At 47.4% G+C, this 13,848-nt stretch overlaps 3 protein-coding genes across 3 annotated transcripts; 1 reads left to right on the top strand and 2 right to left on the bottom strand.

Annotated features, from left to right (window-relative positions):
- Positions 1 to 392: 392 nt before the first annotated feature.
- BT62DRAFT_984332 (uracil-DNA glycosylase) lies at positions 393 to 2,124 on the bottom strand (the record flags this gene model as incomplete). The annotated part of the gene is made up of 9 exons (XM_043189853.1): positions 393 to 705; positions 773 to 799; positions 870 to 1,122; positions 1,177 to 1,229; positions 1,287 to 1,339; positions 1,401 to 1,496; positions 1,559 to 1,680; positions 1,736 to 2,006; positions 2,064 to 2,124. 9 exons carry the CDS (start codon positions 2,122 to 2,124, stop codon positions 577 to 579), a joined length of 1,065 nt encoding a protein of 354 aa, XP_043044575.1. The 3' UTR covers positions 393 to 576.
- Positions 2,125 to 2,882: 758 nt separating this feature from the next.
- BT62DRAFT_882553 (uncharacterized protein) lies at positions 2,883 to 5,624 on the top strand (the record flags this gene model as incomplete). Its single annotated transcript, XM_043182709.1, has 9 exons — positions 2,883 to 3,111; positions 3,166 to 3,397; positions 3,446 to 3,885; positions 3,937 to 4,100; positions 4,151 to 4,891; positions 4,949 to 5,151; positions 5,202 to 5,259; positions 5,313 to 5,456; positions 5,505 to 5,624. The coding sequence occupies 9 exons, from the start codon at positions 2,883 to 2,885 to the stop codon at positions 5,622 to 5,624; spliced, it is 2,331 nt and encodes a 776-aa protein (XP_043044576.1).
- Positions 5,625 to 5,998: 374 nt separating this feature from the next.
- BT62DRAFT_395646 (ABC protein) lies at positions 5,999 to 12,781 on the bottom strand. The gene is made up of 39 exons (XM_043180774.1): positions 12,407 to 12,781; positions 12,297 to 12,348; positions 12,184 to 12,249; positions 11,790 to 12,131; positions 11,695 to 11,739; positions 11,505 to 11,639; positions 11,370 to 11,454; positions 11,264 to 11,319; positions 11,183 to 11,215; positions 11,123 to 11,129; positions 11,021 to 11,073; positions 10,820 to 10,964; positions 10,654 to 10,771; positions 10,483 to 10,600; positions 10,090 to 10,425; positions 9,925 to 10,038; positions 9,757 to 9,870; positions 9,660 to 9,704; positions 9,545 to 9,611; positions 9,124 to 9,498; positions 8,944 to 9,067; positions 8,813 to 8,893; positions 8,656 to 8,758; positions 8,558 to 8,600; positions 8,480 to 8,500; positions 8,415 to 8,429; positions 8,299 to 8,364; positions 8,110 to 8,244; positions 7,952 to 8,060; positions 7,851 to 7,899; positions 7,728 to 7,800; positions 7,618 to 7,670; positions 7,545 to 7,569; positions 7,218 to 7,494; positions 7,097 to 7,164; positions 6,712 to 6,976; positions 6,576 to 6,661; positions 6,461 to 6,522; positions 5,999 to 6,407 (listed from the first exon to the last, which is right to left on the bottom strand). The coding sequence occupies exons 1-39, from the start codon at positions 12,535 to 12,537 to the stop codon at positions 6,294 to 6,296; spliced, it is 4,206 nt and encodes a 1,401-aa protein (XP_043044577.1). The 5' UTR covers positions 12,538 to 12,781; the 3' UTR covers positions 5,999 to 6,293.
- Between the last annotated feature and the right edge of the window lie 1,067 nt (positions 12,782 to 13,848).

Consider the following 13,848-nt stretch of genomic DNA (forward strand, 5'->3'; position numbering starts at 1 on the left):
CTCGTATCCTATACCGCACACATTACCTACCATATCCCTGGATAAATCATACCGGTGACCCCTTTTCCGCCGGAGTCGACGGAAAATAATAATTTTTCACGGGCGCCATATGACTGCATCCGCCTGAGATTTAAAGCTCAGTTGTTTAGTCTTTGCACAGTGGCGTCGGCATCACGAAGTGAGACAATCAGAAGGCCACGTGGTGGGACCGGACGAAAAGATTATCAGGGCGATTGACTGGATGATCACAATTTGCTGTTTCAGGTTTGAACTCCTTCCGGAGATCCGCCAGCGATATGTCAGCAAGTCTGCACATTACAGAACATACATGGCTCGATGCATGCGCCACATCGCGAGTAAAAGTACGTGTAGATCAAGGTTCCGATGCAATGCTGTAAAAAAACATATTTTGTTTGTTTTGTTTGTGTTACATGTAAACATCGGGTAACGACCAAAAACTGCACCGGCGATAAAACACTATATATGTCAAAATGTTCGATCATGCTGCGACCGAGAGGGGAAAGGGGGCGAGTGGGTACCACAGCGGCATGGCAACGTGTTGGGCTCGAACCGAATTTACTCAGAGTTCAGAGTGCACCAATCCACTATCCCATCGGACCCGTACTTCCGCTCCAGCCATTCATTGGCTGCCTTGAAATGGCCGTTACCAAGGAACCCCTTATGCGCAGAAAATGGAGAAGGATGCTGTTCAAGGTAGAACGGAATGCTTCGATGAGAGAATGAACTGTTCAGTACCGTGGCTTGGACTTACGGCGCTCGTCAGTATCAGGTGCTTCGTCTGTATGTTCAAGAGAGAGGTAACCATCAGCTAACGGGCTTCCGCAAGAAGCATGATAATGCATACAGACCTTGTCAAGCTTGGCCACTCGTTTGGCCGCCCAAGCCCCCCAGGCCAGAAAAACAATTCCTCGGCCGAGGCCCGTATCGGCTTGAGCCAGTTTGCTGGGCAGGTTGGCACCGCCATATTTATCGATAACATCGACCACTTTATCTGTGAATTGCTCCCACCCCTTCTCGGAATGTGAACCTGCTGTGTTGGCTCGAACGGTAAGGCATGTATTCAGCATGAGGACGCCATTGGTTGCCCAGGCTGTCAGATTTCTGCATTCTTGCGTCACAGACCTGCGGGAGTCAGAGAAAACGTGTAACACTCACCCATGTTTTGGGGGAGTAAACTCCGGGTATTCCGCCTTAATTTCTGCATAAATCTGGAAGTGTCAAGTCAGCAGACGACATGGCAGGTCGAGGCTTTTCATGAGGCCTACGTTTCGCAAAGAAGGCGGAATTGTGACTCCGAGAGGTACAGAAAAACACAGCCCTGTGGATCAAATATTTTTCAGACAACGGTTGTGTGACTAGGCCGAAGGCATCGTATGCACCATGCGCTTGGCCACGGCCGTGATAGGGGTCCTGCCCAATGATCACGACCTTGACCTTTCCCAACGGCGTGTTCGACCACGAGTAGATATCTTTGGCTAAGACCACCGCGAGGTGATGTAAGGATGTTGAATACACACTAGATAACAAACACACTCACGGGGTGGGTACACCTTAAGTGGCAGGGGGCTATCGTTAATCCCTCTTACGCCTTCTTCCCGTAAAAACTGTTTCAATGACAGAAAATAGGGTTTCTTGATCTCATCTTTCAGTAATTTAAGCCTGTAGCATCATCTAAGGATCCACGCTGAAATTCATGAATTGGAAATGCGCCTACCAGCTTTTTCCCATGGCCTCACATTCGAGTCTGAGCAGACCTCGCTGCTCATCGGTCAGAGACTCTTGGAATGCTGACATGGAAAACGGGATGGAATTCAGTTTCTGAACACCAAAGCCTTTTGTTACTTTTCCAATGCTGCTCATGCCCTGACGCGTCGAGGAAGCTGGCGAAAGTTTCAGCTTCTTCGCAGAGGGCTCGGAAGCATTTTTTCCTTGTGAGTTCGCGAACATATCCATCAGGGTTCGCTGCCGCTTCACGGAAGTGGAAGCTGTCGTCGTCGTTGTCGCCGACACCACCGAAGTGACAGAGGGCTTCTCGTCGACACGGGGGATATCGAGGTCTTCGAGATAGACGAGAGATTCACGGGTAGATTCGTGGGATTCCATGGCAGATAACAAGAAGTAAGGGAAGACAGATTGAGGTAAAAGGACAAGGTGTGTGTCGCGACGCGTCGGTGGCGTAGAATCCCAATTTGGAGGACGGCCATTGCCGGAGCGAACTGCAGCCACGTGTTTCTCTTACCCAGAGCCGTCGTTGTCAGCATTCACACCCTCTGCAAATGCCCTTCGAGGGCTGACTTCTATTTACTTCTTCAAGCGACATCTGCCAATCTGCCTCGTTCAAGGTCATCACCGTCTCCACCATCGTCCACCCAGGCTCCTGGACGGGCTGATTCCGTCCGTAGGATTGCCCAAAACAGCCGGACAGTTCGTAAGAGACCGACCATCTTAGTCAATACTCCCAGCACTGCGGTCAAGCCTTCGTCTTCATTGGATTGGAGTACGAGCTACCATGCCGGTTCGTCGAGGTGCATGTCGGTGGTATCGTTGTTGTCGGTGGCTCACCATTGAACAGTGCTGCGTCGCCCCGCGAATCAGACACCGACGACGAAACAGAAGACGAGGGGCCCGTACATTTCCGTGGGCGGGCATTTTCCCAAAGCAGGCGGACTACCACCAACCCGCCCTTGAAACGGATATCTATATCTCGGTTGAATCCTTCCCCAGAGGGAGGCTCGCCTGGAGCGCCTCAAGTCCCCGTTCCTTTCACGCGTTCACGATCCCCCGTCGTTATGCGGTCAACACCCGTCAGCGGAAAAGTCAATCCTCAGCGCAATACATCTCCTGCCGTTTTTGTGAACACAATGACTGCTGTACAGGCACCATTCACCCTATTTCCCTCTCACTTAGAACTACACGCTCGATTTCCCATCTTTCCTTGGTCATGGACGTTTTGTATCGAAAGTAGAAAAGCGGGAGAAAGCTTCCTAATTATCGGATCTCTTATTTATGCACTCTCAAATTTCTCCGACTATCAACCAGCAGCATCTTCTCAATTATCTCTGTCTCTATACAACTCATGGATTCTCACAGGTCGTTGTTTCCTCTTCCTTCTTAGCCTGTTCGCTTGCTCATATTCGTTTTTAGAACTACAAATGCTCATTGCTATCTCATTACTGTACATCATGTGGACTCATAGTACAATATCAACGGGCACGCCCACGCTGAAGCATCAAGCGTTCAATCCCATCTCAGTATCTATGTCTCCATCTGTTCCACGCCCTGCGGATGGTCGTAGCCTGCGACGAAACCCCTCTTGGAATTCTTCGGACAAATCTGATTTCGCGTTTCTGTGGATGTCTGTCCCAAAGAACTACCGGTGTGTTTTATTTCATGACCTCAATCATCTTCTTAATGGGATGTGCAGGGACGCATCAGATGATGGCATTTTAACTGGTCTATTGTTTGGGCCCCTCATTGGAAGCGCTCTTCTATATTCTTCCTTGACCCAGTTGTCATCGCCATCACCTATACTTCTTCCATCTACCTGGCGAATCGAACCCCCTGCCCAACTCAGCAATTCCAAGGGGTCGTATAGTGTCCTGGAGGCGCTAGTCCTCTCCCGTTACAATCTCATTGATCTATCCACGCTGTGTTCATCGATTCTCTTGTTTCACGCATGTACCTCAAGTTGGTTGGAGACTCGATACCTCAAGCGACGTGATGTCCCTGAGGGCGAGCGAGGGTCTGTTCCGCGGAGTGAGGGCTTGAGGTCGTGGTATTATGTGTTATTTACTGTAGTTGTCAGTCTAAGCAGTTTCACAACCAAGATCGTACTGCAAAAGATCGGGTGTGGGATCTGGCTCCGTGAGTCAATCGATTGATCTCGATCTCTAGATTCTCACTTCGTCTTTACAGATATAACACTATTTGAAGTCATTTTAGGGGCGCTATTTTATCAGTTCACCCTATACATCTGTCTCCGCCTAGCGCATCGTGTTTTTACGCTGGGAGAGCTCGGTCTTGTCTGTTTCGGTGGGACCACCCTATTAATGGAGTTTGTAAACATCAATATATCTAGAGTGAGCCTGTCTCCACCTGATTTGCGCTAACGACTTACAACTCATTCCAGATATGGCCACTGACCACGCCCTTCATAAAGACATACCGTCTTCCAACGCCTCTTCTCATTTTTCAAATGGCGCTTGTTGCTGGGTCGCTTCTCAGTGGCTTTATGTTGTCCCCCATCCTCGTGCTATCTCGCCATATAGCCCAACGACCAGTGCGTCGCATGCGAAAGCCAAAGGACAAACTCCGGCAGCGTCGACTCCTTGCATTGGGATTCTATGCTGGACTGTTCTTGATAGTTGTAGGCCTGATCGGCTTGTGGACCCGTTGGTGTCTTGGTAAGCGTGATCCATGGCTTTGGGTCATCTTTTGGTTATTGGAGGGCAAGAATAAGTGGAGTAGACCTGGGCTCTTGGTATACTGGGCTCTCTTAGGATCGCTGAGTGTTGCCGGGTGGACAAGGCAGCTTGCCAGATCGAAGAAATTCCGGGTATGGAATACGAATGGGGACAATTTGGTAGTTCCCGGAGCCGTCCTTACCACCACCCCGCAGCCTTCAACGGAACCGACAGTCGCAAATTCAAACGGGAATCCACTTCCCTCTCCGCCAATACTGGCGTCTGGAGGGTCTTTAGGTCAGATCCTCACTTTGCGGCTCTCTCACAGTGCTAACGCTTCGTCGATCGCAGCCACTGATCTCTTGGATGCGGCCGATAAGCATGTACCCACATTGAAGTTGAATGCACGGCGAAAATTCTTTCATGCGTTGGCTGTTGTGATGTTCACTCCCGGTATTGCATTTGATGTACGATTCTGCTTAGGTACTGTTTAGCCGTGTCTCCTAACACCCATTTTTCCACAGCCGGCCTTCACCCATCTCTGCTTTAGCGCGGCCTTTGCGCTCTTTACTTTCGCTGAATACGTTCGTTATTTCGCCATCTATCCTTTCGGTGCGATTGTGCACCTTTTCATGAATGAGTTCCTGGACCACAAGGACAGTGGTACCGCGATTTTGAGCCACTTTTACCTCCTGACAGGATGCGCTGGAAGTCTGTGGCTTGAAACGTAAGTATCGTGCCTTCCATGGTACTATGTGCTGATTGGTCTATTTTCAGTCCATCGCGACTCCTACAGTTTACCGGAATTCTTGTCCTTGGCATCGGCGATGCATTGGTATTTCGCCTCGCATTTCAAAATAATTTATTGTTGAACTGCTGCCGTTACAGGCTTCGATCGTTGGCAAACGAATTGGTCTGCATCGATGGACACCCACGACCTCTAAAACTATTGAAGGCAGTCTGGCGTTTACCTCGTCCATCGTTGTATGCGCCTGGATATTACGACTCTTTGGATTTGTCGATCCTTTTTCTGTAGGTTTTATGCTCTGCAGACCGCTGTACGTCACTGAGGCCTCATAGACCAAACGATACCTAGCCTTGGTGAGCATTTCAGCTGTCTTGGAGGCTTTTTCAGACCAGAACGATAATTTAACCCTACCGTTATACTTGTGGAGTATATTAGTATTAGCGGATGCTTAGATAGGTAATTCGGCCCAGACGTCCGGTTTCCTAGATCTCAGTATACGAATCTTGGAAATTGAATAGAAGGCAGGAAATTTCAATAATCCTCTTCCTGTCCCCTTATGTGTCGCGCCGATCATCTCAAGTGAGGCCGATCAGTGAAATAAGCGTGGGCGCGATCACGTGTATGGCGGATTAACCGCGATTACGGTGGACATAGTAAGACATAATACTAAGGTAGGGTCCTTTTTGTCGTAACCTAGCTCAGAGTCTGTGTCCTGGTTGCTCTCCTTAAAATTTTGCAACAGTTGACTTTACGAGGTGTTCTAATGTACCCTCAAGATACGGTACCCAGGGTGCCCTTCTGAAATATATTCTATTAGTTTGATTACGCTTGATAATCTTGTACTTGTAATTACTACAGGAGTAGGAATATATAAGTACAATGTCTCTCTCTTGAGAGGCTAATCTAATTCTCTATACTGTACTCTCCTCTGTACTTTCAACAGATTATAGATCCCAGCCATAACTGAACTACTTATGTCACTACACACTTCACACTCTCTCATACTTTATGTACACATATAGAACCACATGGATAGCCAGTCCATGTACAGAATTGACCCTCTTAAGGGCCTGAAAAATTACTTGACTTGGTAGTCGACAAGTTGTCCCGAATATGACAGATCAAGTTGACTTGACCGCCTGCTCAATATCGTCAAACGATATGTTGCTCCGATCGCACAGCCCACGAAATATGCCATCTTCATGTAAAAATAGATTCGAGGGACTGTCAAACTCCTGCAGAAATTGGTCTCAGTCTGACAAATGTGCATGAGATGTAGCAATCGTACAGCGATTTGCCCTTCTTCCAATACCAACACACGATCGTACGAAATGATCGTTCGTAGGCGATCTGAACGGAATACATTGGCCACGATAGTCAACATGAGCAAACTTAGTACATACGTGCGATGCATAAGAGAGTGCGATCTCGAAATTGGTGCTGGATGGTTTGCTGAATCTTCTGATCCGTTTCTACATCAACGGAAGCCCTGTAAATGACGGTCAATATGACGGTCTTATATCCAGATAATACACAGACGTGGCCTCATCCAAAATGACTATCTTAGTGTCTTTTACCAGGGCGCGCGCCAGACTGAGCAAAGACCGCTGCCCTACGCTGAAATTCAACCCTTCTGGCTCTACGACTGTATCCAAAGTGATACGGTTCTGGTGAATTTCGACTTCGGTTGTCGAGCTGTTGGCAGTCGGTGGATGTTCATCTACAAGAAAAGAACGCTTGAGAGCATCCCATAATTTTGCATCATCGTATATCGAGAATGGGTCCAAGGTAGATCTTACGGTCCCTGTAGGTTGATTTCTCTGGGTAAAATTACATTGAGAGAAAACCGAAGGTACAGACCGCTGAACAAGATCGGCTAATAATGAAAGAAATCAGCGCTTCAACAACAAAGGCAGGACGATACCTACATCCTGCGGGATAATCGCCATTTTGGAGCGTAGGCTTTTCAGACCCATCTTCGAGATGTCGTCCCTGAGGTTGTGAAGCATAGGTCATCCAGGACATCATGTTCAGCCGAGACCTACCTGTCGATGTGTATCTCACCGGAATACTCTACTATTCGCAGAAGCGTCAACATGAGTGACGATTTTCCGGCACCTGTCCTTCCTACAATGCCAATTTTTTCGCCGCCCTGTATATCTAGTGTGATACCACGGAGTACCTGAGGCATACCGGGTCGATAACTCATCGCGACATCGCGAAACTGAATGCTACCGTGAGTCAACTGGGTAGTTGATTTGTCTGCATCCGTCTGATAAGGGGCCTCCTGGTCAACAACCTCTCCTTTGCTATAGCTGAGAACTGGAACAAATCAGTACGCTCACATCCACCCGAGATTGATGTATTCTGACCTCGTTCCACGGCATTCATATAGTTCTATGATAGTGAGTTGACTCTTCGACTGTAAATGTTATGCCAAGTTACCTCGACTTCAGCGGATTGCCTGGTTACCATACCGCATAACTGAGTTAGCGTCGCTTGACATGAATAATCAGAAACGACAGATCGAATCGGACATGACAAGTAACACTTACTTGAATAGGTCAGCACCAGGCCAATCTCGGCAGGACTGATTCCTGAGACACCGACGACAGCGAATACCGCTGCCTGGATTGCATGATTAGCATTATCAATCAGAGTGGTGAGACGGGACGTACGCAGAGAACCAGCACGGCACCTAGAGCGTCAAGCCTTACGGCTAACCAGCTTCAAAAGAATCAGAGTTCAGTGGATGAAAACATTATGGATCACTACCCACCGTTGGTTGGTAACAGTTAGGATGAGCGCCCGGTTCTCAAGATCGATGTAAAAACAATTATCATTTAAAAATCGCGGAATCTCTCTGTATGCTCGAATCGTAGGTAGGCCTTAACAGTGCCGGTCAATAAGATCAATCAAAATGAACGGAGCATTTACCGGTTAGGGACTCGGAAAGGTGTGCATACAGAACTGAGCGAAGCATGCCATCTAATCTCCTCATCTCTCGGGCGCTTGCGCGATAGAACGACGCAAAATATTGGTAGCCAAACGCAATGATGAACACAGCGATAACTAAGAGGGGACAGGATGAGTCGCATCCCATTGAGGAATCAAGTTCATACGGACTGAAATAGTGTTCAAGAACAGTAATGATTATGACGGCCCCCATGACGTTGGACATAGTAATCACAACTATATGCGATTGAGGACAAATCGAACGGCATTGATCATAAATGACGAACATAATCTCATGGACGCTGAATATGATCTCAGCAACACCAAAAAACCAGAAATATGCTTCACTTACTAGGGAGCTGATTATCAATCGCTAGAGGCCCACCTGTGTCAAAGGCAGAGGAGAATACTACACAGATCTAGTACTTACAGTCAATGTCTTTGCCAAATATTCCTAGTATTCGTCCCATTGGCTAGTCGATAGTAAGCATCAGCATTCGTGACAATGGATTTCAGGGCTAGCTTTACCGTTGTGTCGAAGAAAGCCATCGTGGCATGGAAAATATTCCACAAGGCGCTCTTGTGCAGGTTCCTTGATATAAGCGATGACATTATGTCGATGGATATACCCCTTCAGTATTCCCATAAGTAAAGGTTGACTTCAAGCAGGAGGAATATGGCATACAACAACATTGTAAACAGAGCCTGTGACAACCCGAGGCCTGCATAAAGGACCTGGTAGAAGGAAAACGGACGGTCGAAGGCGCTTCCAAACTGTCAGTCTTGTTCGGATCGTGAACGAAAGAATCAACTCACTTCGCTTGCCACCAGACCAAAGTGTAAGAACTAAGAATTTGGCTTCCTTGCATCAAGATGAGTGCAAGTGCAACAAAGGGAGCACTGAGAAAACCTCCACCAGCCGTGAAGTAACTTCGGTAAACTATAGTAAGAGAGTTAAGGTATATTTAATACGATTGCAGGGTATCATATACTCGCCTGCCCATGGCAGCGATCCAGTTGTGCGTCGTTCTTTTACCATGAGTCTACCTTCGAGCTTGCCTGTACCCTTACCACTCGCTTGAGCAGACTTCGACTTGATCTCCTCCAAGCCGTCGTCATCGTTAATATTCGATGTCTCCGAGGAAGCACTGGTTCCTCCGAATTCTGTCACAAGTCGAGCAAAATCACCATCGTCGGCGAGAAGTTGCTGATACGTTCCTTGCTCGATTATACAACCGTTGTGTAAAGTGTAGACATAATCGCAGTGAGAGAGGAAGTGTACCGCATGCGTAACGAGTATCACGGTCTTCCCTTCTTGGACAAGGGGAAGAATTGCTCCGTGAAAGAGGGACTTCCCGACGTGAGCATCGACTGCTAAAGTCAGCAATATCATACTCGGCGGTGTAGAGGGACTAACCGGCGGAAAGTGGGTCATCAAACAAAAGGACATCAGCATTATAATATAGGGCTCTCGCAATGTTCACCTGGACAAAATAATGCTTCGCTGATACCAAGTAGAGACAAAGACTCACTCTCTGCTTTTGTCCGCCGCTTAGATTGATACCCTTCTCCCCGATCTGGGAATGAAAACCTAAGACCAGAGTGCGCAGATGCCGAGAAAGAATATACCTCGGTTAAATCTCCGTCCGGTAACATCTGTAAGTCGGGAAGTAGACAGGCCTTTTCGACTACTCCCCAATACCTCGCTTCATCCAACGGCTGTCCAAAGAGAATGTTATCTCTCTGGAAGGTTGTCAGGACCTTGTGTGAAAAGGAAGGCATGGGGAGGAAACTCACTAGAGTTGCATTTTGAATCCAAGCTGTCTGTGGACAATATGCAACCGGACCTCTGAATGAAAGGTCGCCAGATATTTTTCTCATTTCGCCGATCAAACCTTGAAGTAGACTCGACTAGGCGCAAAGATGTCTTGATAACACAAACCAATTTAGATATAATCTTACCTTTCCTGAGCCAACTCGACCGACAACGGCGACTAAACGTTTTCGTGGCACCTCCATATTGATGTTGGACACACGAAACGGTTGATCAGCATTCTCTTCAGTCGATATTCCGTCTTCCAACTTTGTGAGGTCATTTTCGGCAATGGAAGAAGGTAATTCCCATTCGAACGTCGCATCAGATACCTTTAAAGCCGGCCCTTGTTGAGAATTTACAACAAATGAATCTTCTGTCATAGTTTCTGCATGGAATATGCCGGATAGTCTTTTAAGCGCGTTTCGAGCATCTGCAGTTACAGACAGCGCTCTTGGCAAGAACATCATGGGCTGGCGCAGTAGCTATTGAAAGTAACTATATCAGTAAAGGTAATTGTGACATTTAGAAACCAAACCAACGTTGAAAAGACTCAAAGAGGCGAAGATGATCGCAGCATCAAAAGACGCTGTTGTGCTAGTATATGTCACGAACGCAAGGGTGGAGGCCAAGACAGGTATTGAATATGCAAACGCTGTGCTGATACGAATCGAATGAATAACCATCTATAAAGCACTACATAAAACACGTACTTTGCTGATTGGGCATGGTGCATTTGGCGAATACCCACCAGCTCCTTGTTTCGAACGTTGTCGATGCGTTCCAGAAGCGGTTCTTCATAGGTGAAATATTTCACAATTCGCATAGCACCTTTGACATGTAGTTCAGCGAGATTCAGAAATTAAGGCATGATACTACCTAATGCCTCCAAAAAGGTGTTTGCCCGTTCATCTGTGAATTTCATAGATCTTGAACCGATGGAGAATCGATGCGCCATGAGACGCTCTTGGACTGGGGCAACGAGGAGGAATAGCAAAAACCCAGCCAATACGGAGGGCCCCAACTATACAGAACAATCTACTTGAAAGCCCATGAAGTCGAGGTATTTCGAACACTTACCTGAACGAGCAAGATGATCAAGCAAACCATCACTTGAATTGGTGCGGTCCAGCCTGGAAATGCTAAATACCGTCACTCAGATGCCGGGGATATCCCACATACCTGCATGCTGTACAAACACTCAATAAGGGGTTAAGACCGCTGAGAAGTTGGACCACTTACAAACCACTGCGAGGCGGCGTCTATCCTACTGACCTGTGAAGTGTGAGGTTGAGGTGACGCAAATACGGACACGGGACTCACATCAGTGGATATGTGGTTGATAATAGCAGCGTTGGAAAATTGAGTTCTAGCCTTCCCTGCCGACCTTCATTGAATATCACCGGAAACGAGATCAGTAATTGCCTACCGGTCAACACCACGCCTCGTTTATAAATAGAATGAATGAGCGCTGCACGCGCTAACACGCCTGTAGTCATGGAGCGCCAGAAAAACTAGAAGAATTGTCCAAAGAATGTCTACAGCAAGGTATTTATTGCCTCACCTGGTGCGATGCAAGGCTTGTCACAATTACGATGCAGAAGAGTCCTATGGCCATCCCTATTCCACGGCCAACATTTGGTGCTTCTGTTCCTTCGGAACGGTCAGCAGCACGAGCTTTGGCAAAATTGATGATAGCCTTCATGTATATTGTTAAGCGTCGCGAACCGGAAAAAGAGAAAAATTTTATCGACCTTGACAAGGAGAGGCCCCATAAGTTGTGCTGTGTCTCCTAAAACCTAAGAAGACGATGTCCGGTTCTGAACACAGTTGAAATTAGCCTACAGACCTTGAAAGCACCGCCAATCCAAAACATGCTACCGAATACATCATTGAGTGCCCATGCCAGACTTGGGGTTTGTCGTGCCGAAACAGTTTTCCAATGATTTTCTAGGAAAATAAGGCGTTCATGGTAGTTAACGCCGTACGTCAACGACCGCGCCATCCAAAACGCGCGTAGCATGATGCTCGGCCTCATTTTCCCAGAATCCAACATCATGTTCCATTCCCGAGCGCGTTTTACTCGACGATCCCATGCGGCATCTAATTGCTCTGAAAGAAGTCCCGACTCTTGGCTGGAGTTTAACTTCCAAAGATCAGGTGCTTGAAGGGTCCTTCGGTATCCTAGCACCTGAAAAAGAGGCGTTCAAATCACAGTTGCAGACGCGGTTTTAACTTGCTACCATCATTGGCGTGATCCAAGAATAAGTTAATTTGGATAAGTGGGAAGCATCTTCAAGCGGGATAACCTGAATACCTGAGAATCGTGGAGTCAACTGATAAGAAATAGACATACGGGTGCATCAGCCAACGACGTTCGTGGCGGAAGAGGTACTTGATTGGGAAGCCTAAGTGAAGTAAAAATCAATGCCTTGAACTAGGTGTGCATAGAAAGAGCTACCCTACCATAACTGCCACCATCGCTTTCTTGTTCGAAGTTTCTGCACACCAGCATCCAGATCTAGTCGAATCGATGCATGACGCGCGTCTAGATCGCGGCCTTTGGTCGACTCTGTATTCTCAGCCTTCTCTTCCATGACTGATGGAGCAGCGAGGCGAGATACGATGCCTCAAGACTGGGGTTCCCTTTCTGCGTGCACGGTGTGCGTTATATAGCGTAAGAAAAGAGATGCGTGCAAAGGAGGTGACTGAGGGAGAAGCAGTGGGCAAGAACCGGGGATGTCGCGACCCGAAGGACAAGTACCACGAACGTGAGATCCTACAAGATGTGATAAGCGATAAGCATAAGTAAGCAGCCTTCCAAGTGTTGGCCATTCTGGCCATGACCAATTCCAAAAATAGCATTCTGATTACCGTACTCAGATAGTTCTCACGGTACGTGCCTGAAGTGCGACATCATCCACTGAAAATTACCTTGGTCTGTGCCTTGTCTCCTCCCAGGGCATTACATGAATTCTCAAGTGTATTGGCTTTGGATCTTTCAAGTTTACTTTGCCAGATATTTCTTCCAAACCAACCCCTTACACTGGTTGCATTGCTTTCTAAGACTTCTAACATCGTGCTGCCAGTTCCCCGACTTGAACTTCATAATCTGTCTTCCTGCATGAACAATGCTGATCGAAACCTTCGCCTGATGCTCTCACTGAATGCGTCCGGTTCTCACCGGATTAGCTTCGGGAACAAATGGACAAACAATGTACACTTACCCGTGTACTCCTGCTCACGATCCAGGATCCCGTTATGAGCAAGGGGGTGGCTTTCTTTTGGAGCCAAGAGAATAGTGGCTGTCTCTTTTTGCATGCACCCAAGTCACGAGAAGTCAATTCGCACTCAGTCGCCCTCCCGGTTCTATATTTTCTCATCAGATTCTCTTCCGCTCCGCTACCACTTTTCATCGGAAGCTGTGTTACTCACGACATACTGTTTCTGAGTCCTCTTTTTGATGCTCCACAGCCGTTCATCGCGGCATCCTCCTGGTCTTTGAACAGGGGGAAAACTGACAGGTGGCTCTTACTGCAAGCAGACAACAACGTGCTAAAAGATTCTTCCCGGGTTGTTTTTCAACCTATCCCATAATTGTTTAAGGTGCCTATTGGCACAAGGCTATCTTACGGAAAACACCAGGTGAGCTATACTATACACACCTCGGACGCAGAGTTGATATATTTTTCAGGTTTCACAGCGGTGAAAACAGTAATTTTTCCCACGTCAACTAAAAAAAAACCTGCTTTTCTTCACCACTAGTGGACCATGGCGCACTGCATTTGAATTCGCCATACAAAATGGATCGCCACATATTGCCAAATGAGGTCTTTTTCCAATTCACCACTAAGAATTCGCATCCTTCCGCGATAATCCTTGATTAGCCTGTTTCAGCAGACTTCCGG

Source organism: Guyanagaster necrorhizus, assembly GCF_019112545.1.
Source record: "Guyanagaster necrorhizus MCA 3950 unplaced genomic scaffold BT62scaffold_3, whole genome shotgun sequence".
Lineage (NCBI taxonomy): Eukaryota > Fungi > Basidiomycota > Agaricomycetes > Agaricales > Physalacriaceae > Guyanagaster > Guyanagaster necrorhizus.